Consider the following 25,910-nt stretch of genomic DNA (forward strand, 5'->3'; position numbering starts at 1 on the left):
AAGGTTTATATGCTATGTCCATTGATGTAACTCGCCACCAGGCGACACTGCAAAACACAAACGATTTTAAAGCGCCTGCACACTATAAAGTGCAATTACGAGACAGTTACATACATTAAATAGCGAAACACTATTTGAAGGCGCTATGTTATGATGTATATTTGTCTTTAAGATAAATTTCTAGTTGAACTTAAAGCTTGAGTGTTAGACCATTTTATAATAAAGTACATGTACGTATACAATGGCTATAAACATACACTTTTGACAGACTTTCTTAATTGTGGCAACAAGGCAAACTCTACATCGCCTTTGGAAATATAATTCACTTGAACCAGAAGTGCTCATAAACGTGCAAAGCTTACGAAAAGCGTGCAGTCAAGGGAAACATCTAGTACACCATATCAGCGTATTCTTCACTTGTAAATAAGTGTGGCATTGAAATAATTTAATAATTACTACGGCAAGATATAATTTCATGGACTGAAACTTTACTACTACAAACAGCACATGGACTGAATTTTAGGAAGACCTCGTTTTACATGGTGAGCTGAAATCCGGGTGAAATCTTTTGCAAGCTGTAACTCGATAACAAAGTATTTCCAGACTCATGTTCATATTATAAACTTCTTTCATTATTTTTACAACTAGAATGAGCTCCCACAGTTTCTGGGGATCTTCGTAAATCACCCTGTATTCTATAATATTGTATTTGAGTACATTACACAGTCAAAGGTAATACTAACAGACAATATGATAGCATGTTGCAAGGCCATAACAAAACAATCTTAGATCAGCTTTATACAACTTATTTTTATTTATCTTTTTCACCATTTCTGTATTTTTATCGTTCTCACTGGATAAATAATAATTTTTTACAGATAACTTATTTATAAGGCTGGGCCTCAAAAATGTATTTATCTTTTAAGTTGTTGAATATCTCATTTTCAATCATGGTGACTACTCCGTCAAACCCAATTGCAGTGCTGAGAACTATTACTTTTGGATCTTGCATGCGTTTGTAGATTTCCAACATTCTGGAACACAATTGCTTGTTAATATTATGTAAATGTTATCCAATTAACAAAACCATACTTCAAGTAGTACAAAAATATATCTACACTAAACTTCCAAACTGAACTAAGGTATATTGTTTCTGGTTATTTATGAAACTCTGGTAAAGTGTTAAATGTCTACCTGCAATCAGCTGATAGTACCGCACTGTCCTAACAGAGATAACACTAAATTTGTAACTCATTTGTTGTTAAAAACAAAATTATCCTTATTAATTATCCTATTAATACGTTCACTGAGGCTCTGTCTTGAATGATCATAAGAAGTCTATTAAGACAGCAAGGGCACTGGAGCATCTGTTGCAGTAAACTTGTTAATAATATCAGTGACCTCAAATAGCCCCAAGGACAATAGTCACAGTCCACATACTTGCAGGAATCATTGTTCTCACATTGCACGCAGATTGCATTCAGGCTAACATTTAAGAACAAGTTGTTTTGCAATCAATAGAACTTAAAAATTTATTCTGCAAGCACAGCAGAATTAACTTCTAAACTTTTGATTGTTGAAAACTTGAATGCTCATTCTTTGTAAGATAACCAGAAATTGACTAATGTAGGAGAAAGTCTAAAGTAACGATTAGATAACGTAGATCAGTACATTCAAAACCGAAATATTTAATTATATGGTGATACAGAGAAAACATAGTGAATACTGTTGTCTGGTCCTAATCATTGACCTCAGTGAGGTGTCTTGGTTTGGATTGTCTTTGATCTGACTATGTAATACCAATTCGAGATGACCCAACCTAAAGAACTATCAGTGGTTGGACATAGTGAATTCTGTTGTCTGGTCTTAGTCATTGACCTCAGTGAGGTGTCTTGGTTTGGATTGTCTTTGATCTGACTATATTATACCAATTCGAGATGACCCAACCTAAAGAACTATCAGTGGTTGGACATAGTGAATTCTGTTTTCTGGTCCTTAGTCATTGACCTCAGTGAGGTGTCTGGGTTTGGATTGTCTTTGATCTGACTATGTTATACCAATTCGAGATGACCCGACCTAAAGAACTATCAGTGGTTGGGCATAGTGGATTTTTGTGTCTGGCCCTAGTCGTTATCCACAGTCCTGTTGGTTTGGATTGTTTTTGATGTGATTACGTAAAACCAATTTCTTATAATTAATTATTAAATACCAGTATGTCGGTTGAACTGATTAAAAAAAATATAGTTGTTTTATGGCTATTTAAATGATATTATTATGATACTATCCTCTCAAATCAATTTTATACACAGTATAAATGTCTGTTATACATGTAATAAAAATAAATTGTAATTAACAAATATACTTACTTGGGTTTCCAAGAGTTTGGTGAGCGTGTTGTGACCTGCTCATAATGCAGGTTGTCAGGAAAGTACAGGTAGAAGACTAGGTCAGGTTTGAGCAGATCTTCTGGAAACATGTACGCTGGATCTCCTGGCAATGGGAGAGAAGCGTTTGAATTTGCTTTAGATATCGCGTAAGCAGCTTGATCCATCCAGTATCTGCCACATATTAGTCACACATTTTACAAGTGTTTTTAAAAATTAATTTTAGTAGTGTCAATGGTTTTAGTCAAAAAATAAAATATTGTGATATTCAATGTGGGTGCAAAAGTAGTAAGTTTGAATCTGGCTTTCTCACATATTAAAAATTGTCAACAGTGTGTATACTGAACAAGTTAACTTTAGAAGCAATGCAATAAAATTGGTCTTACTGCAATAGATTTTTGTTCATTAACCAAAATTACCAATAGCCATTTCATTTATATCACGTAAAATCTACATTAAATTATTTCACCTAATTAAAAATGACCAAAACTTGGGTTTCTGGTAAATTTTTATAATTGGTTTACAAAAGAATCAATTTTATTCTATAGATGAATGTTATTTTTTAAATATACCATCTATTACTTTGGTCTGATAATTTGTAAAATTTACAAACAGGACAATCACACTAACATTATTTATGTATATCAATAATAACTTTATTCATTTATTTTATATTTCTTAATACTGAAATAAAGAAATACTCCATTTGGTTTCAAGTATAGACATAGATAGAGATCAAAGTCGTATGCTGCAAGTTTAGGCAACATTTGGTATTTACCTGTGGCTGACACCGTCAATTAGTGTAAAGTTTTAATGATTATAAACACATTACGATTAATACTATACTGTCATTGTGCAATAACCGGATCCACTCAGGACTCCGGATATGAGTTAGTGGAGGGTTCCCTCCACTCCTATCAGGAAAGGTAGGAAATTAGGATTAAGTGGGAATTCAAGATCTATCTCTGACAAAGTGGGATCTTGGTACAAGGAAAAACCCTTTTCGAAAAGTTTCTAAATCATTTCTTGCTGAGATTGCAAATAGACCAAGAATACATTACCAGCAACCCAAGAAAGGTGAGGGAGCTGCTAGAAGAGTCGAGCCCTCTTTCCAGGACCAAGTGACGGTCTCAACATGAATTATCCCAATTTGATGTCATAAGCAGAATTTAAAAATTGTTGAATGTCATGTTTTCAAGTTTAGTACTCCAACCTGGTGGGCTTTCTTGACATTGCTATATGGCATTTTAACAGTGGCCTTAGGAAAACCAGAGAAATGAATTCAAACACGTCCTAACGATCTTTTCTTTCCTACAATACAATCCGTAAAACAACACTTTACAATGTAAAACTCTATAAACTATTTTGAAAGTTTCATAAGTTTAATAAGATTCTTTGCTTATACTGGAAGTAGATAGAAAGTATGTAGAAATTCCTCTAGACTGTAAAAGCCTTCTCAGTCCTACGTGTGTATGTGTATCTTCTGCATCGAGACAATTAGGCAAACTCAACTCTGGCACCGAAAATATCTTAAAACGAAAGTCAATTACAAGAGCAGAAGATAGACGGTTGACTGAAGTAGATTTTAGAGAGATACATATGTTTATAGCTTTTTGTTCAGAGCAATAAGGCAAACTCAACAATGGCACGTAAGTGATTTTATGTGGTTCAGAAATAGGCAGCTTATAACCAAAATAGGCTTCTCAATCATATATACGTACATATTTTTTCTTCACCAGGACAGCAAGGATAACTCTACTGTGCCACTGGAAATATCTTAGACTGGAAGTAAGGATTGAAGTAAACGCATGACAGAGAAACAGGGAGTATAAATTCACTAAACACTTCGCTGTAAAGTCTACTTACCCATTGATGAGGACTGGCCATCGGTTAAGAAGCCGATTGGCTGTGTAGGCAGAGCCGTACATGGAAAGAGCGAAGTAGGCTTTCCTGATAAGTGTGCCATATTGAAACATATCCTTTAAGTGGTACAAACACTTGGGGGGATTGTGTAGTATACTTGCTCCTATCCTTTTGGCCACCTTTCTTGCAATTATTTTTCTACCTAAAAAATAAATAAACATTACACTTATTTTCCTTATTAAAATAACATAGTTGACATTCTCATTATTGTTAAGATTGAAATAAAAGATTAAAATCAAATTTTTTGTGTTTTATTAACGTAAAATACTGTGGTAATCAATAAGAATGTGACATTTTATTCACAATAATAAAAGTTCTTAAATCTGATTACAAACCTTTTGACATTTAGATCATAAAAACCGGTCAGTAAATAAAGTAGATAATATAAGCTTTTGACTGATGTAATGCATAGCAAAATTATTTACATCTTTAGGGCATCAATAACCATTTAAGCTTAAAAACGTCAACTGTGCGCCATCTTGAAACGTGATATGATAATACAATTTCAATTTTTCTCTTGATTTGAGACTGCAAGATTAATACAAACTACAAAACTCATATATACAGGCAGATGGTGAACTAAGCATTTCTGGCCCATATTTATGTCAGATTTTTGGTTTGTAAACTAAACTATTGTTTTAATATTAGAATTAAACTATTGCAAGATCAAACCAAAATGTGAAACAAAGATTTAATGCAGCTGGTGGTTCTATGGAAAAATCTGCAAACAGGCTTATGTCCAACTCTAGCTTAGTTCAAAACGACTTGGACCTTGCTAATGCACAAAAATCTGACACATACAAAGTGTATAAGGCAATCCCATCATAATCAGGCACTTATAGATTAGAATTGAAAACCTTGAAGAAAAATGTTATAGGTGCGGGTCAACCAAACACAGAGCAAATAAATGTAAGTACGTTGTCACAATGTGTAACAAATGTGGCAAGATCATTTACAAAGTGTATATCTGCAAAGTAAAATAGTTACAAACAATATGCATCGAGGCAATAAACTTTTAAGTAAGATATAATAATTTCAATACAACCATGCAGGTATTTCCATTATCTCTCCCTTTTCTGATTGTTTCTTGTGATTCTGGGCGATGGGAAAATAATTAATTGATGTTTATGTCAGTTCTAATCCAGAACTTGCTAATCTAATGATAAAGAAAAAATGTATACTTCTGTCCCTAAAATCCACACTTGAAACTTTTATTTTAATTCAGCAGACATTAAAATAATTGTTAGTGGTGGATATTTTATAATTAAATCGTTTTACTACACTTTTTAACCACTACTGTTTTTCACCTATTATTGTTCATTATTAAAAAAAAGTAGTGCAATGTGATAATGTATGGAACAAAAAGCCTCAAGTACCTACTAGTTTTGTGGTTGCCTTCTATAGCAATGAAAGGATTCTCTCGAATTCTTGAGATAGGTATATTGTTCTTGCAGCCGTACTCAAACGAGTACATGACTTTTTGTGTCAGCGTAGAGTTGGCATACTGAAACACAAAAATCTTATTGTAAAAATAAATCACAACAAGTGAAAATTAAAAGTTAATTTCAAGGAATAATAGGTTAATTTTCATGCCAATTGAGAAGTGTTAATATATTTCTATTCTATTCTACATAAAATTCTCTATTTATAGACTGTGACATTACATGTGGTATAGTAATAAATGTAGTAAGGTTACTTTGCTCTATAAGACTTTTGCAATGTTTTTTTTGTCCTTTAATACAATGTGGTGTAGTTTAATTTGTATAATATAGGCAAGACAGAGTTTGATAATGATACTAGTCCATCTTTTCGTAGCACAGTAGCATATGGTGTGCTCTTTTGGGGCAACTCCAGTGGCATAGACAGTGTTTTGATCACACAAAAGAAGGTCATGAGAATTTTAGATGGTGCTGATCCCAGAGCTCACTGCAGGCCTATCTTCCTAAAATTTAGAATATTAACAGTGGTAAATCTTTACATACTTTTTGCTTTGTTGCATGCTAAGAATAAATTTTAGCAGCTTCACACTTAACAAGCATGTAGATAATTATATTACTAGAAATGTAGATTTAATCAATAGGCCGTTCACAACATTGAGTAAGATCTTGTCTTCCTATGAGTTTATTGGTATACCACTTTTTAACAAACAACATTTTAGTGCTCAGAATGTCAGTGTAAATGATTTATAGTCATGCGTGACTGACTTATTGAAAGACCCTTTTACAAACTCAATGAATTTTACAGTTCCGACACTGGCATGTTAAAGTTTAAGGAGTTTGTTATAAGTTGCATGTATATTTTAATTTTAATTTTTAACCTATACTCTAGGTTGATCATATTTTGCCTATGTTAACATTTTAAAAGTTTCATATTCCCATTTTATGTTCACATGTTAAGTAAAAATAATGCCTTGCAATAGGATGCATGTTTGTTTTTTTTTACATACTACTAGCCCAATTACTTAACTTTTTAACTTATATTTTAACTTGTTTTTTTTTTCAAATTTTTAACTTATTAACTATTGATTTTAGCTATACTTTGATTCAACTGTATTCTGCCTGTGATTTAACCATGTGTTTAATTGCATGATTGATTGATAATTGTCTATATATAATGTATATATTTGAATGTATTTCTTGATTTGTTTTAAATTTCAAATTGAAATTGCATACTGTTGTGATGAGATCCACTGCATATAAATGTTAAAAGATCAATAAAGATATCTATATATATAGGATTCAGCTCAACATTATCAAACCCCTATAACTCAGTGTTATATTTCGAGATGAATTGATCTACAAATTTAAAAAATTTCTGGCAAAATTCCTTTTTTGTTTGTCTAATATCCGTTGGATATCTCAAAAATGAATTAAGCCATGGACTTGAAATTTAGTATTAAACTTCATTTCTACATAATTAATGTCGTGTTTGATGATGGGCATATACAGTACATCCATGAGATTCGGCTGAAGTTCACTGAAGCCTATCATTCAGTAGGATGGAAAAAATTCTCTTCTGTCTGCATGGGGTGTACAAATTTCTATTCCGCTTTTATTGCCTGTCTGCAGGACATTATCGAGAATGGAATGAACTATAGAATTGAAATTTCGCATGCAACTTCAGTAAAGCTTGTTACGCAACTTGTGATCTGGCATACTCCTACTTTGTAATTAAGTTAATTTCTCAAGTTTTATATGAGTGTTTTGTTTACAATATCATCTTTTCAGTCAAATGGTGTACTAAAACCAAAGATTAAGACTCTACTACAATACTTAATAATGAATCTGAGAATATAACAAAATAATTACCACTAAAAATATGAAAAGCAGTAAGTTAAATTAATTACCTCTCCTATATTAAAGCAGTCCAAGACTTGGTTTAGTGAGTAAAACACTGGAATATCTATTCCTCTTTGAGGTCTTGGTGTATTACCTAGAACAAAGTTCAACATCAAAATAAATCAGTTGATAAAACAGTTATATACAACCATTAATGACATTTCATATTTATTTCATACTGCAAAATAAATAAAAAAATGGAACCATATAAATTCCTATTCTGCAATTAATATACAATAAATAAACAGTTTCAAAATACACTTTAAAAGTACTTTATTTCAAAGGCTCTTTAGAGTATTTATCTGTTTCCAAAATAGTAGGTAGTCCAAGAGAAAGTAAAATTAGGTTTAGACACAGGTTGGGGTTCCTGCTGCTTCAAGTACATTTTTACCCAAAGTTAACAGCAAACGTCTTTAAAAACACAGTTTATAAAGATGTGGTTTGTGTTTTTAACACTTATAAGTACTAAAATAATTATTCAAAATAATTGGTATAGTCCTTAAACAATGCTTTTTAGACCTAACACATTATTTATTCAAATCAACATTATAGTTTATTATATATTACAAATTTTGAAAACCAAACCAGTCAAAATGTTTTGTGATGATATTTATTAACTAGATTGAAAAGTAGAACCTCATCAAGATTAGTATTTTAATATAATTTTTAATATCTTTTTAATACTTTTGAATCTTGAGGAGACTATGCTGTAAATATATTAAATGTTTTCAAAAATCTATTGGACAACTTATTTTGGGACATATTTTTACAGAAATTGTCAAGTGAAACAAAAAAAATAATTTTAGGCAAGTAAGCTGGTGCCGATAGCCGAGCGGTCTAAGACATTGGACTTTGAGTCTGAGTTAGAGATAGCGCAGGTTCGAATTCTGTCTGTGACTGTGCTGTATCGACTCTCCCCCTTATTCTGTTTGATAAGATCCTCGTACAGGTCAGTGGCCCATGAGGACGGGCAGAGTAAGGTTTAAAAGGGGATCGGCTTCTCCTTGAAAAAAAGCTTAAAAATTAAAATTTCAAAAGTATGATCTCAGATAATACATTACTACCTACATGGCAAACAACTTGAGTGAAATTGAATGTATGCATGGTGTTAAACATACAATACGTATGTTTGTAACTAAAATATCTTAGACTTTACTTTTTAGTGTTATACATCCATAAAAAAACTGTTCTCACAATAAGAGAGGGGCAGTCTGAATGACCGATCACTGATATCTCTACACATGGGCACTTTCAAAGCATACAAGTCACTCAGTACAGGAACTCCACATATCACCTGAGCGTCAATGATGCACAAAAATTGGTACAGTGCCTCAGTCCAACTAACATGAGATAAACATATTAAATTGGTGTATCATGTTTTGTGTAATTATCACGGTTTTATTTGTTTGTGGCAACTGTACATCAAACGAGTGGCATCACTAGAGGCATAAATTTAACCTTCCTCTTGACATCCATATTGTTGGGAGGTAATTGATTTGATCACAAATGAATTAAACATAATCCTGCTTTAATATTCTACAAATCAATTCATAGAGTTACATCGGACTCTCCGTAAGTTTAAAATCATCCGTTAAATTGTGTAATTTTTCAGTCACTACTTTCTACTGTAGGTATAAAAACACCTCTTCTTTACTGTCACTATTAAGGGCATACCCAGCCCAAGCGAATCACTTCTCCAACCATTTATGGTAGTCAACTGGGGATGATGATATTATGTTTACAAACATTAAACCAGGAATGGTAAATGCCAAACAGGGAATGTCTAGTTCACTGTCACACATTGTAGCCTCTAAAATAACAGCATCTAAATATCTGGGACAGCTAAAATTATCTCCAAGTTCATCACTCTTAACTTTCATACTCTTCCTTCACAAGTACATAATGATGATAAAAATGAGGAATAAAATCAGTGCAAAATCTTTGAAATACTCATGAGGCTTCAAAGAAGCCTTGATTAGGGCTCGAAAAACTATGTCATGTAAAAATGTATGTACAGTCAATAAAATAATGCCATTGTGTATAGTATTATAGTATTAGTTTCAGTATTTAATTATAACATTAAGGAAATAGTATTAACAATGCCAGTGTTTTATATAAGCCATGACAGCAAATGAGTTTTGAACTGTTCAATACATTTCAAAGTCATAACATTATGCAAATGAGTGCAATAAATAGTCTTAACACGCTTAGGTTACTAATACGAGTTAGAGTATATTATGAAAAGATAATTGTGTTATATGTATGTATGTATTGATAAATGTAAATATTCACAGCCTTATTTTTTAGCCCCAATTCCCCAGAAGAAGACATAGTAGAAATAATTGCACCTTCCCAAAGGTTAATATATGACAACTGTACCTTACCTTCTCAATGTTGTGGCAGGGACAAGAAACATTGTCTGAATCTTAAATAAATAATGAAATTTTTGCCATTTACTTTAAAAGTTACAAAATAAATTCTTACACACAATGATTTACTTGTGGCAGGGACAAGAAACATTGTCTGAATCTTAAATAAATAATGAAATTTTTGCCATTTACTTTAAAAGTTACAAAATAAATTCTTACACACGTTGATTTACTTGTGGCAGGGACAAGAAACATTGTCTGAATCTTAAATAAATAATGAAATTTTTGCCATTTACTTTAAAAGTTACAAAATAAATTCTTACACACGTTGATTTACTTGTGGCAGGGACAAGAAACATTGTCTGAATCTTAAATAAATAATGAAATTTTTGCCGCTTATTTTAAAAGTTACCAAATAAATTCTTATACAAGTTGATTTACCTGTGTGACATATACATTCGTACAAGAACAAGATGAGAAAAAGAACACACGATAAAACGTAACTTGGATACATTGTCACTTTAAGTAAATATTTGTTACTACAATACCACTCCACATTGGAATCCCTGCACGAGAATATTGAAAGAGTAAGAATGCATTGTTCATTCTCAAATCAGTTCACTGTAGTCTGATGACAAACTGTTGCATAATCCAGCAAGCGTTTGGTTGTTTATTACTTTGTAGCAAGATATGCGTTTGGACGCATAACATTATTATCCAACCTTTATTCTTATTAGAGTATTAAAAGCTTAAAATTACATGGTCTTATTATTTCATTATATTTTAATAATCGGTCTAAGTATTGGTGCACTGAATTTATCATCTTCTTGCTTTTAGATTTTCAGGAAACATTATTTGAAGCTTAATATAAACTTAACAATGCAAATGAATTATAAAATTATTTGATTGTGGAATTGAACAAAGCTGTTTAAGAGGGTGGGAAGAAGTCAGGAACATAATTACTTATCATCACAAATTTTGAATGCCCTAGAGAAATAACAAAAAAATTCCAAGAAAAAAATTGAAATTAATTATAAAATATTTCTGGCTCAGTTTAATAATTTTTAAGGTTGAATGTCACTCTTTCTTCTGAGCAATAACTTTAAATAATTGTTAATATTTGTAAACATGTAAAAGTTTAACTGACTTTTGCATGCTGGTTTCTCAAGCGTAAATCATTGTGATTAACACGTTGATTGTGCATCAATACAGTTAACGTTTATGTATTTTTTATATTTTATTTACCTGACCTAACTCTCTCTGAGCAAGTACACTACCTTGCTCTATCATTTAAATTTAATAACATGATTTATTTAACACAAAGAAATGTTTAATACATTAACTTTAAGTAGATTAATACAACAAAAATAAACTAATTAATTTTGATGATGATAATGAAAAGATATGAAAACTGAGAGGAATTATTAATAGTTTAGCGTAATAATAGTATTAGTCTATATTTTCTATTTTATGTGGGTAGAAGAAGCAATACGCCAAAGCAGATGTTGTCACAGACTTTAGATGTTGCAACTGAGAAGAAGGTGAACTGGAGCTAAACTCAACATTCATGTTGGATCCACCACGTTATGTGTAGAAAACTCGGTTGCTCCACCATTTTTCTGGATCGTGTCTCAACATTGTAATGCTCTCTGAATGTGCACCTGATGAGATAATGAGAACACCAGGTCACACTTTGGTGTCTTTTACAGATATCATGCCTTGAGATTGCCAGAACTAGAAGTTGCCATTTGTGGATGTTATCTTTTCACTTACTCGTACAATAATAAGGTCTAATGAGGTGTGGGATTCGGCAGTGTGATGAGTTGTGTTCAGTGGTCATATTGCAAGATCCTTGAAGTAAGTTGCTTCTAGTAATAGTTATGGTTCATTATCAGTAAGTCTGTATTAATATATCCAATAAATAAGACACAACCGGTTTGGGATGAAGTGCAAGAGGAAGTTTTCAAAATCTGGCAGATACCTAATCCTTGGAGTTTGATAGCAAACTTTCAGATTTGCTTAATAGCAACTCCCAGATATTTAATAGACAAATAGACAAATATTTATTGTACAATACGTTTTCTGGTATCACAATGTAATAAAAACTGGTACATAGTCAATGATTAAAAACTACATAACTAAACTTATTCTAAAACATTATTTTCATACTTATAAAAAATAACTTTTGACACATTGATCTATAAAACATAAAAAAGAAACATTGATTAAATCTAAGGCTAAACCTATTGTAGATCTTTTGAAGATATATTTTTACTATTCGTTATCATCATAAACCATCTTCAAAGAATTCATTTATACTATAATATGTTTTTTGACAAAGTACTTCTTTTAATTTTTTAGTAAATGTAGATAAGGGAAGTTTTTTTATATGCCCCCCCTGCAATAATTTAAATGTGCCAGTATTTAAATTATTAATACTATGAGAGTATTTTTACTTTTCAAATTAATGTGTCCAGACTTTGTTTTCCATAGAAACAACAAATAAACCTTGTTTGGCAAAGTATCAGTATACATGTAATCCTCACCTCTATTACAATACTCATTCAGAAATATATTTCATTATTGACAAAACAATATTTATGGTAAAAACACCTGTTTAGCAATTATTATTTGTAATGCTCAGTTACTAAGCTAATGTAATAATCATAATGAAGAGTTGGATTAAAGTTCCACATTTTTTGGGCCTTCATGATTACATAACAAGGTTCTTGACATTTCAGAGAGTTGGTGATTAAGATGAGTAAAAGATAGTGAAAGATGTAGCTCTTTTTAGTCTATCGTAAAATGAATCTAATATTGATAATCTTGTGTTACGGTGTTCACGCAATTGGATATGTTTTGACACAAAGGGAAGAAAGCAGTGAGTTTTTCATTATTTTTTTTTTATTTCAGCCATAGGAGTTCATAAATTTGTTTTAGTGAAAATCATAATATTTCCTTCATACACCAGGGTTGCTCCATAGTTTACTATTTCATATAAGAAAACATTTCTTCAAAGTTTATGCTTTATTTCTTAAAACCCTACAGGATACAAAATCTTGACAGTGCTGAACAATGTAACGTACACTGTCACACTGTGTATAGTTGAAAGAGTTTTCTATGTAAACCTGAACATTAAAAAACATTTTTATAATATTACAACTGTTTCTTTTTTTTAAATCATGAATAAATTATTATTTTTTATATTTTAAAACTATGATTAAAAATTGTTTCAAACATTTTTAATCCCAATGCAGTAGACTTTGCCTCTACGTGGCTTTCTAAGTGTTGCCTTCATCTCTGTCAATGTACTATCTATTCAACGATTTATCATGTACTATTGTTTGGTTGTTGGCTCTGCAGTAGACTTTGCCTCTACCTGGTTTCCTAAGTGTTGCCTTTATCTCTGTCAATGTAATATCTATTCAATGATTTACCATGTACTATTGTTTGGTTGTTGGCTCTGCAGTAGACTTTGCCTCTACCTGGTTTCCTAAGTGTTGCCTTTATCTCTGTCAATGTAATATTTATTCAATGATTTACCATGTACTATTGTTTGGTTGTTGGCTCTGCAGTAGACTTTGCCTCTACCTGGTTTCTTAAGTGTTGCCTTTATCTCTGTCAATGTAATATCTATTCAACGATTTATCATGTACCATTGTTTGGTTGTTGGCTCTGCAGTAGACTTTGCCTCTACCTGGTTTTCTAAGTGTTGCCTTTATCTCTGTCAATGTAATATCTCTGTCAATGTAATATCTATTCAACGATTTACCATGTACTATTGTTTGGTTGTTGGCTCTGCAGTAGACTTTGCCTCTACCTAGCTTTCTAAGTGTTGCCTTCATCTCTGTCAATGTAATATCTATTCAACGATTTATCATGTACTATTGTTTAGTTGTTGGCTCTGCAGTAGACTTTGCCTCTACCTGGTTTCCTAAGTGTTGCCTTTATCTCTGTCAATATAATATGTATTCAACGATTTACCATGTACTATTATTTGGTTGTTGGCTCTGCAGTAAACTTTGCCTCTACCTGGCTTTCTAAGTGTTGCCTTCATCTCTGTCAATGTAATATCTATTCAACGATTTATCATGTACTATTGTTTGGTTGTAGGCTCTGGAGTAGACTTTGCCTCTACCTGGTTTCCTAAGTGTTGCCTTTATTTCTGTCAATGTAATATCTATTCAACGATTTACCATGTACTATTGTTTGGTTGTTGGCTCTGCAGTAGACTTTGCCTCTACCTGGTTTCCTAAGTGTTGCCTTTATCTCTGTCAATGTAATATCAATTCAACGATTTATCATGTACTATTGTTTGGTTGTTGGCTCTGCAGTAGACTTTGCCTCTACCTGGTTTTCTAAGTGTTGCCTTTATCTCTGTCAATGTAATATCTATTCAACGATTTACCATGTACTATTGTTTGGTTGTTGGCTCTGCAGTAGACTTTGCCTCTACCTGGCTTTCTAAGTGTTGCCTTCATCTCTGTCAATGTAATATCTATTCAACGATTTACCATGTATTATTGTTTGGTTGTTGGCTCTGCAGTAGACTTCGCCTCTACCTGGCTTTCTAAGTGTTGCCTTTATCTCTGTCAATGTAATATCTTTTCAATGATTTACCATGTAATATGGTTTGGTTGTTGGCTCTGCAGTAGACTTTGCCTCTACCTGGCTTTCTAAGTGTTGCCTTCATCTCTGTCAATGTAATATCTATTCTACAATTTACCATGTACTACTGTTTGGTTGTTGGCTCTGCAGTAGACTTTGCCTCTACTTGGCTTTCCAAGTGTTGCCTTTACCTCTGTCAAAGTGATATCCATTCAATGATTCACCATGTGACTCATGTTGGTTGTTGGCTCAGCAGTAGACTTTGCCTCTACTTGGCTTTCCAAGTGTTGCCTTTACCTCTGTCAAAGTGATATCCATTCAATGATTTACCATGTGACTCATGTTGGTTGTTGGCTCTGCAGTAGACTTTGTCTCTACTTGGCTTTCCAAGTGTTGCCTTTACCTCTGTCAAAGTAATATCCATTCAATGATTTACCATGAGACTCATGTTGGTTGTTGGCTCTGCAGTAGACTTTGCCTCTACTTGGCTTTCCAAGTGTTGCCTTTACACCTCTGCCAAAGTGATATCCATTCAATGATTTACCATGTGACTCATATTTGGTTGTTAGCTCTGTAGTAGACCTTGCCTCCACCTGGCTTCACAGGTGATGCTTGTATCTCTGTCAATGTGATATCTATTTAATGATTTACCATGTGATTCATGTTTGGTTATTAGCTCTGCAGTATACCTTGCTTCCACCTGGCTTTCCCAGTGTTGCCTTTACCTCTTTCAATGCGATATCTATTCAATGATTTACCATGTGACTCATATTTGGTTGTTAGCTCTGCAGTAGACCTTGCCTCCACTTGGCTTTACAGGTGATGTTTTACCTCTGTCAATGTGATATCTATTCAGTGACTACCATGTGATTCAAGGTTGTTAGCTCTGCAGTATACCTTGCTTCCATCTGGCTTTCCAAGTGCTGCCTTTACCTCTGTCAATGTGATATCTATTTAATGATTTACCATGTGATTCAAGGTTTGGTTGTTGGCTCTGCAGGAGACCTTGCCTCCAACTGGCTTCCCAAGTGTTGCCTTTATTTCTGTCAATGTGATTTCAATTCATTGGTGTACCTCTTCCTGGGAAGATACATTCCACATGTTGTAATAAAACAGAATACTCTCATTATATTGTGGATATATATAGTACAGTATAACTTATTTTTGAGTTGTAACATGAAAGTCTCTACTTGTGATTAGTAAATTGAACTAACAAGTCTTCTCCTCCACTTCATCTCTACAAAATATTAAAACCCAAAATATTTTTTTCATTCTTCTAAAACTCATAAATATAGATCATATAATAATGAATTTAAATAATATTTAACTTTTACAATGCCTTCCTAAATAAGCATTAATTTTGTTTGAATATTGACTTACTTAAAATACTACTCATTTAACACACTTTACTCAAAACATATCAAAAAAGTAAAACAGCTTTGCCTATTTTGTATGGAATCTTTTTTCTACCGTATATTTGTAGTAACATATATATACTCTGTATATATATATATATATATATATATATATATATATATATATATATATATATTTCTGGTGTTTATATGAAAAGGTTTCATTTATAAAAGATAATAAATTAATTTTGTTTACAGGATACGGAGATAATGTACCAATATTTTACAGCCTGCGCTCTGTTCTGGATGTATTTTATACCAGGCCGGTGAGTTCTACTGTCTTTATTACCTTCTTGTTCGTGAATAAAGTTGATAATCAGAACAACCACTATTTTATTAAATAAAGATTTAAAAGTTTTTATTGTTCCAACATTATTATTTAAGGAAAAATGTTTCTGATTTCTCAAAGACCCACTGTAACCAGTGACGTAACTAAAAAGCGTATATAACCCCCTAAGTCATAAACAATTAAAAATTATACATTTAACAGCAATCCAACTTTGAATTAGGGCTATATAATTATTTATATTTAGATTTATTCAGACTTATTCCACACCCACCCTCTATATGGTGTGTTCTTCATTCAAATTCATTACCCAAAACATGACTTAGACACAACACTGACTGTGGCCAACAAATTTTGAAATTAAAACTTTGTAAATTTTTGGTTTAGTGATTGCAGAAAATGTATGTTTATTGTATTATATCCAAAACATAACATAACGTAAATACCCTATAGTTTAAGCTATGAATCAGTTTTGTAAATGGTAAGTATTTTTTTGACTTTATGTAGCTCAAATGGTATCCATTTGATTGGGTTGAGGGGGGAGCCTATTTTAATAGTTTTATATTCATTAAACATTTCTACTTCTCATCATATAATCATTAAGCTTAAAAAGTTTAAATTAAAGGTATAAAAATACTTTAATAATGATAAACTGACTCAACATAGTAGAAGAACCTAACAGAACCTAAGGAAAGTTTTATAGTACAGAGGGAAAAAGAGATAGACAGGCAGTCCATTGACCTTTTGTTCCCAAATCAATACAATTCTTCGTTGGACCAATAATAATCTATGTACCATATTTCAAGTATTCAGAACTTTTCTATCAAGAGTTGATGTACAGAGAAACAGACATAAAGACAGGCAACCAGGCAGAAGGAGTGTCCTTTGACCTTTTAACCCCAAAATCAGTATGGTTCTTCCTTGGACAAAGAGAAACCTATTTACCAAGTTTCAAGTTTCTGGGACGTTTCTATCACAGTTGAGGACAAATAGACAGACAGACTGGGCTGTTATCTTTTGACCCCAAAATATATAGCGCTCTTCCTTGAACTAAAAGGATTCTGTGAAGCAAGTCTCAAGTTTTTAGTCCTTTTCTATCAAGACTCTTTCTTATGCAGATGGACAGATAACATAAGTTGTATCCACATGACTTTGAGAAGACCCTGCCAGGTTCTTAATAACTTAAAATACTGTTTAAAATGTTCGCGATAACGGAATAAACATTGTGTTTTAAGATGATGCTTTTAAAAATATCATGATATACAGGGTGGTTATAAATTATTGACACATTTTAAGATTGAATAAATAAATAACGAATCAACTTAAAAACATGGAAATTGTTTTATTAAATAGCAAATTTAAAACAGTTTTATTACCAATGAAGGACAAAAAGATTACTGTTACTCATACTTTTACAAGGAAACTAAACTAATTCCACGTGCTCTCCGAGGTTTGCACGCAAAGTTTGTAGTTTAAATTCAACCTCACACCATGTGTTTCTGAGCATTGCTGGAGTTATGCTTCCAATAACCTCTCGAACTCTATTCTTGAGTTCCTCAATATCTTGAACTTTTTTGGCGAAGACTCTGTCCTTGACATAGCCCCACAAAAAAAAGTCTAAGGGTGTAATGTCTGGGGAACGTGGAGGCCAAGGAATTGGACCATCCCCTCCAATCCAACGACCAGGAAAACGTGTCATTTAGGTAGTCACGTACTATCTTCCCCCAGTGTGGAGGGGCACCATCTTGCTGCCAGTAAACATTTGGTTGTCTATGCTCAATTTGCAGTATTGCAAAAAGTTCAAGCATGTCGAGGTATACCTCTTTAGTGACTGTCGGTTCTGCGATGAAAAAGGGTCCTATCACTTCATCTATAGCCAATGCACACCAAACGTTTATTTTAGGGCTGTCTCTTTCTTGTTCTCGAACATTATGAGGGTTTTCAGTACCCCAAATCCTACAATTGTGTCTATTCACCTTACCAGAAACATGAAAGGTTGCTTCATCAGAAAAAATTACTTTTTTCAAGAAATTGCTTTCTCCAATGTTTATTGTTTGTTCTTCGAGGTCAAGTAATCTAACAGCAAAATCGTAGTGTCGAGGTTTATCGTTAGGTTTTAGTTCATGTAATAACTGAATTTTGTATGGATGGAGCTTAAGGTGTTTGTGCAAAATTTTTAAGACTGTTGATCGAGGTAATCCTAATTCCAAACTTGCACGCCGAGTAGACTTACCAGGGCTCCTTCGTAAACAATTCTCTTATTTGATCAACAATAGCTTCAGAAACTGGAGGTCTACCAGCACCTTTTCTATGTTGGACACTTCCCGTCTGTTCAAGCTGCCTATACCAGCGTTTTATAGAATTGTTACTCGGAGGATTGCGGCTATACTCTAAACGAAACCTTCTTTGAACAGTTATTACAGATCTGCTTTCATGAAACCAAAGAACACACCTTGCTTTTTCTTGCACACTAGCCATTTTGATACTGAGGTTAGTTTAGTGTTTGTTTAGTCAACTGTAATTAACAGCTGGTATGGAAAGATCCATTGTTGACCAGCTGACTATGTCACAACACAAGTCATTAAGAAGAATAATACCTTACACCCACAGTTTAAGTGACATTTTTACTTTCTTTTTATAACTACTTTTTATAATTGTTGTAATGTGTACAATTATTAATTTTTAGTCAGTATATAAAACTGTTTTAAATTTACAATTTAATAAAACAATTCCCATGTTTTTAAGTTGATTGGTTATTTATTTATTCAATCTTAAAATGTGTACAATAATTTATAACCACCCTGTATTTTAAAAATGTGAAATTGTTATATAGGAAAAAACCTTTACCTCTTTTTGAGCAGTTTTCAATAATATTTATTTAAACAGTATAATTTTCGTTTTTTATCTGGGTCATATTTGACCCACAACACACCTTAGGAATGTACAGTTTTGAAGAGTGTGTCGTGGTTCTGTATAGTGACTAAAAGTTTGAACTGATAATATTTTTCCAAGATCATATTTTTATCTTTATATTTATATTTTTATGGCTTTTTAAATTTGAGTTCTAGTTTTAGTCAATACTGTTTTCTCTTAGGACAAGAAGCTGAGAAATTGCACTTAGTCCTGAAAGGACTTTTGTGCTGCTTCCAGAGTGTCAGGAAATTCTGGATGAGTAAGGAGGGTAGGGGCCGCCTCATGTCAAGATCCATGAAGAAGGGCTTTGGGCATTAATCTCAGTCTCCTTGGACGAAGAGTAAGCCAGCTCTGTACCAGCCTCTCTTGTCAAAGCAGGCAGGGTTGGCATGCCTTTATGTATAGTCTAGCAACTGCCTTTAACACTTAGGGAGCCCCACCAACTCCAACAATCATCTCCTACAGTAGACTAGACCTATCGAATTACCCTTGCACCACAGAATCTCAATATTTGCAGTTAGTAATATGCTCTTCCTAAACATCCATAAGTTTGCCCAGATTTAAGTGATACATCGGTTTTTGCTGTACCCAGTGGTAGGTTCAACTGGAAGTTACAAACCAGCCAGAAGTGAACCCTGCTGGGGATGGTAAATACTTACATAGACTGCAATTCTGCAGCAAGTTGAGATGAACTGATCATGGTGAAGAATAGATTCACTCAATCGTACATAGATTCTTCTTCTGTTACAGAATGCAGGCAGACCAGACACTCAGAAGATTTTGTATGCCTTTGAGAATTACTGTTTCAGCCATTTCTCAAAACCACTTTACAAACAAAGAAAACCATTCATTGTAGTAGAAGGAGATCATAAAACAAGTAAGTTGACTTCATTGTTATAGATTTAAAGTTAAAATTTTTTTCAGAGATATTCTATCTCCAAACGTCAATAAAATTAATATTTAAACTTTGTAAAGATAAGATGGAAGTATACAGATAGTTCTTTGTAAATAAATACTAATGTCCTAGCATGAAAGGTATAAAATGTAGATATTGGTTTTAATATTGATACTGATGCATTTCAGAATGAATTCAGAGTAATTTGGTACAGATGATCAAAAAGGAAGAATTATTTAGAAAATATGTAAAGTATTTTATTGTTAGTAAATTAATATTAACCTTAAAATGAACCAACATGAAATTATAAGTACTTATATTTTAAAGTAGGTATGTTATTTAATTATTTGGTAAGGTAAAAGTACCTAATAGAGCCACAACTAAGAAATTTAATCCAAGTGAACACAGAATGCGCTATTTAAGTTCAATTTAATCCAAGTGAACACAGAATGTGCTATCTAAGTTCAATTTAACCCAAGTGAACACAGAATGCGCTATCTAAGTTCAATTTAATCCAAGTAAACACAGAATGTGCTATCTAAGTTCAATTTAACCCAAGTGAACACAGAATGCTCTATCTAAGTTCAGTTTACACCGGGGGAACATAGAATGCGCTATCTAAGTTCAATTTAACCCAAGTGAACACAGAATGCGCTATATAAGTTCAATTTAATCCAAGTAAACACAGAATGTGCTATCTAAGTTCAATTTAACCCAAGTGAACACAGAATGCTCTATCTAAGTTCAGTTTACCCCTGGGGAACATAGAATGCTCTATCTAAGTTCAGTTTACACCGGGGGAACATAGAATGCGCTATCTAAGTTCAATTTAACCCAAGTGAACACAGAATGCGCTATATAAGCCTAATTGAACCCAAGTGAACATAGAATGTGCTGTCTAAGATCAATTTAATCTTCAGAAAATTTCATGTATGTGGTAAGAATTGACGCAATTACATGAAATCTTGTTTGATCTGGTGCAGAACACAAATGTGTACCTTATTATAATATAAAAAACCTTGTTATTTTTTGTGTCCACTGTGTTAAATTCTTTATAGTTTCAATAACTTTCCTCCATGTAGATTTTAAACATTAATTATTACTTTTCAAGTTAAATTTTGCACACAACTCATGTTTACACAGGTATTGACATCATCAGCAGAAGGCTCGCTCGCCGCATCGGAGCCACTCTGCTACAGAGCGTCGCCAAGTGCTTGCAGCCATACAAGCGAGTGTTTCCGCAGGGAGACCCTCTGCGCCGCGCTTTCTACGGGCTGTCCATGTACGCCATTGCGCACAAGGTCAAACAGGTCTACAACAGATACCCTGTTGTAACCAATGGGTCAGTCATTCTCTTGTGATCATTGCTTGTAAATCATATTATTTTCTATTGTATAGACTAATTTAAGAAATGACAACTGAAAAAGTTAACCTCAGTTTACTTTTTACATTTAATTAAAAAATACTCCCCTTAAAAAAACATCTATAGTGAAACATTCTTCAAGGTAGGGGTGATATAATAATAACACATACAGCTTCTGAGCTGGTGCACATAATGCTCCTTGTTCATTTCACGTTTTAATTTTTGCCTTTAAACGCTAGTTGGCTATTAAGAACCCAACTTCCTTCTAATCATCATACTGTCTATCCATCTGTCAGTCAGCTTGTCCGTCCTTGTAACACGTTTTTAAAGAAAGCTCATAGAGACTTTAAACTTGATCCATAGGTTCATGTTGGTTCAAGGAAAAATCTGTTTGTGGTCGGAAAGACAAAATTAAAGGTAAAATAAAATTCTTACATTTTTACATCTGCCTTATGGTTAAACATGATGGAAACGAGAAAGTTGCAGAATAAACAATCTGAGTACAATTATATTTCATTGGGTTAGAGGAAGCAGAGACAGATTCGAAAATCTGCCGCCCATCAACATCCTCTCCTACCAAAACTAATTATATAAACCGCCATACTGGCCCCTCAACCTACTATGATAATGAATTATGCAATGAGGAAGTATCTCATATAATCTGTTATGCATAACTTTGTAATTGCAAAGAGAATTTTTGGAAAATGACCATCCAATATACAATTACTGAATCATATTCACAGGAAATTCTCATAATACATAATTAATCACTTCGCAAAATAATAGAATTACGTATACCAAATATATTTAGTAGGTCGATCATTTTCTTAAGAAAGAAATAACCAAGATTTTAAAGTCCATCTAACATAAACTCCTGTTCACTTTTAAAGAAATCCTCACAGAACGTAATATATAAACCATAATTATATATTTTGTAAGTTTTTATTCAGGATAAGGATTGAAAAATCAACACCAAACTGAATATATTTAGTTTCTGATCAGTGGCATAGGTCGGGAGAGGGGGCTGTTATCGGGATTTTAGTGTTCCTAAGAAACATTTTTAACTAGAAAGGAACACAAGTCTTAAAAATTTTGACTAGTTGGTAATTTTTACTTATATGATTTATTCAAGCAGAAAAATGCTATTTTTAAATGAAATTAACCAAAACATGCATTTATGAAGTACAGTTAGACAATTAACTAAATTTCCCGGGGGCATAGTCCTTTCTTAAATATCATGAATATTTCAATTCCCTCCCCGGAAATTGAGTCTGTCTAAACCACTGTTCTTGCTGGATCTATCCTTTTAAAAATTTGGATTTTAGTTATTTATGTTTGAATGTTATTGACTTCCTATATGACTTTTCTAGGTACTGGATTGAACAGAGTGTATTTGGTATAGGTAACCAGTTCCAAACAATAGAAGAAATACCTCCTAGTGGTCATCCTTTGTACTCTTGGCCGGATGATCTTCTCAAGCCTGACTTGATTGTTTATGTAACATTTCCTGACAATCTGCATTTGACTGGGACCACAAGACCACCAAATGCATGGAAAAAGAGGTAAAATTGTATGTTACCTGAAGAGTTACTGTAGTTAATTCCTTTTAATGGAAATCGTTTATTATGACGAATAAGAGTAAGTGCTGTATTTTAAATAATTTCATTATTGGCGGTTGGAATTGAGTAATACACAAGTAATTTGGTAAACCAAATCTGTTCAAAGTTAGAGAGAGATGGATCACTAGTGTGTATCTATGTTTTTTTTTTTAGGAATCTCAGATAAACTAATATAGATTTTCAGCCATTATTGACAATTACCAATATTTAGCTTGTTGGAATCATGAAATTCAATTCAAAAAGATCAATAAATAATCTTTTGTGTCTGTAATACCATACTTGTTTGAGCAGAATATCTTTTTGGGCAAATTATTTGTATAATAATGTGAAATTGGTAACAATTCAAGGACAGCAAAGCTAGATAATAGTATAGATTATCATTAGATTGGAACCAATCTTAATACTGTGGATACAACTCCAGAGGAATCAGCTGGTGTATTTTTGAGGTAAAAACAACATTATTTGTCATGGTAATAGAATTTTTACTGCAACTCTTTTATTTTACTAAGCCCAATAACAATGTATGTACATATTTCCTTCCAAATAGTTGAATGTAATTATCCCGCAAGTACTGAAAATAATAATTATTAGCTCTAGAGATACAGATGATAATTTTTTTATAAAAGATACAAAATGGTGGCTAGCGGCTAAAAGAGGCATCTCTCGACCCATGTTTATATGTATATAAACCTAGGTTTATATGTAAGGACCTGGAGAAAAGATGTTGCTGTAGAATGATCTTTTCCTAAGTAGTTATAACATCATATATAATAGCACAATATTAATCTGTATAGGCCTATTTATTGACTAAAGAGCAATAAACACAAATTTATTATTATGTTCATAAACAATTAAGGTAGTAAAAAGTTATCTTATTCCGTTATGTTTTACGCGTCTTGACAATTTTTCTCTTCTTATTGGTTTTTATGAGTTTACTTTTACATTTTAAAAGACTACCATTTTGAAAACATTAACAATAGATTTTTTCTTTAAACAGAAAGTAAAATCCTAATACAATTTATAAATATATAAAGTTACAATACAGTAACTTAAACTGTTTAAGAGGTATATTTTATAGTTTGAAGAATTTTTTGGTTTATTTTCACCTACTGAACCATAGTCCAAAATATTTTCCCACATTTTTTTAACATCTTGTAATTGTTTACTACATTCTAAAAAGTATTGAACTTTTTAAACTCTAATATGCAATACCTAATCATATTTTTAGATTATCTCTAAGTGTTATAGTGTTATATTATAAAGTACAGATTAAGTTATACTAAAGAAGTGTCATAATTTTTATCTTGGACTTTCCAAGAATACACTCATAAGCCTCATTACATTTTTCAGATTGGAATATATATACAGGCAGATATTAGATCCTCCAGTGGTGATCCTCAGTACAGCCCCAGGGTTTGACAACGTCACTGCCGACATTGAAGACATTGTACAAGAACGGTTTGCGGGCAAGTTGGATGTTAATTTTTTGCCGAATGAAACCATTTAACAAACTTGACTTCTTTCTTGATTTTAACCTGCATTTTTTGCAACTATCTTGTTTATTATCAACTCTCAAACAGTATATGTAAAAACTATTTGGGGACATTTTTAATGTAATAATGTTCATTGTATCCATGCATCCTGTTACGTGATGTACGTTGAAGGTTAGCCATTCTTTGCCAGTCCCTCACTATGCTGCCATTACATTTCATGTATCTGCTGGTGTTGGTTGTGTGGTTATCCTGCTTTTTTCGTTGCCATGTCAATCAATAATCCCATCAATTATGAAGTGTGCTCAGTAATTCGGCTTTTAAATGCAAAAAAGGTTCGTCCTGCTAAAATTCACATCTTCTTGAAGTTTATGGTGAGGGTGTAATAAACGATGTAAATGTGAGAAAATGGTGTAGGCTTTTGAATGAAGGAAGGACAATTGTTTATGATGAAGAATGACCTGGACAGCCTACTGTCATTAATGAAGACTTGAAGTTGGTGATAAAATTCTTCAATACAGGCATTTCACTATTGACGAACTTCATTAGGAATTTCCACAAGTTTCAAAGTATGTAGCTTAATGTTACTGATACACTTCGTTACAAAAAAAGTGTACGAGATGGGTACCAAAATTGATAACAAAAGAACATGAAGCAAGTAGTATGGCTCTTTCTTTGTCCTAATTGGAGCACTAGCCCAAGGATGGTGATAAGTTGTAAAGTTACATTGTGAATAGTGATGAGGCATTGGGTTACGTACTACACTCCAGAGACTAAACATTAATCCAGTGAATGGCATCACCCAAACTCCCCGATGAAGCAATGGAAAGTCAACCAAGAACTTTCAACAAGGAAAAATCATGACCATAGTTTTTGTGACCGGAAAGGACATTCTTTTTATAGACCTTCAGCCGCAATGAATAACAATAAATTCAGAGAGATATGTTATTGAAGCTGATATGTTAAACCGCCAGCGAGGCCTGCTCTCTAGCGACGTTGTTCTGCTTCACTCCATGTTCAGCCTCACATCAGGCAAAAACACAGATGCAGCTGGTCAGGTTTCATTGTAAATTACTGGATCATCCATCATACAGCCCTGACTTAGCACCATCAAAATTTTATCTTTTTTCAAAATTCAAGGAATTTTTTGGTGTGAAGCGCTTGAAAAAATGATAACATGTTGAAAAAAACAGTTACTAACTGGTTTAACGGTCAGGTGGTTGGGTTTTTTTTATGATGGGATTCAAAAGATGGTGTCACAACTTGAAAAATGTTTCAAAAGTTTATGGTAAGTATGTAGAAAGTGA

At 32.8% G+C, this 25,910-nt stretch overlaps 2 protein-coding genes across 2 annotated transcripts; one reads left to right on the top strand and one right to left on the bottom strand.

Annotated features, from left to right (window-relative positions):
- Positions 1 to 790: 790 nt before the first annotated feature.
- LOC124353402 (UMP-CMP kinase 2, mitochondrial-like) lies at positions 791 to 10,685 on the bottom strand. Its single transcript, XM_046803242.1, has 6 exons — positions 10,456 to 10,685; positions 7,654 to 7,739; positions 5,688 to 5,811; positions 4,251 to 4,449; positions 2,367 to 2,558; positions 791 to 1,034 (listed from the first exon to the last, which is right to left on the bottom strand). Exons 1-6 carry the CDS (start codon positions 10,526 to 10,528, stop codon positions 884 to 886), a joined length of 825 nt encoding a protein of 274 aa, XP_046659198.1. The 5' UTR covers positions 10,529 to 10,685; the 3' UTR covers positions 791 to 883.
- Positions 10,686 to 12,719: 2,034 nt separating this feature from the next.
- LOC124355427 (UMP-CMP kinase 2, mitochondrial-like) lies at positions 12,720 to 24,629 on the top strand. The gene is made up of 6 exons (XM_046806568.1): positions 12,720 to 12,895; positions 16,236 to 16,303; positions 19,987 to 20,113; positions 21,275 to 21,473; positions 22,865 to 23,056; positions 24,464 to 24,629. Exons 1-6 carry the CDS (start codon positions 12,820 to 12,822, stop codon positions 24,618 to 24,620), a joined length of 819 nt encoding a protein of 272 aa, XP_046662524.1. The 5' UTR covers positions 12,720 to 12,819; the 3' UTR covers positions 24,621 to 24,629.
- Positions 24,630 to 25,910: the final 1,281 nt, after the last annotated feature.

The sequence above is a fragment of the Homalodisca vitripennis genome, chromosome 2 (genome assembly GCF_021130785.1).
Source record: "Homalodisca vitripennis isolate AUS2020 chromosome 2, UT_GWSS_2.1, whole genome shotgun sequence".
NCBI lineage: Eukaryota > Metazoa > Arthropoda > Insecta > Hemiptera > Cicadellidae > Homalodisca > Homalodisca vitripennis.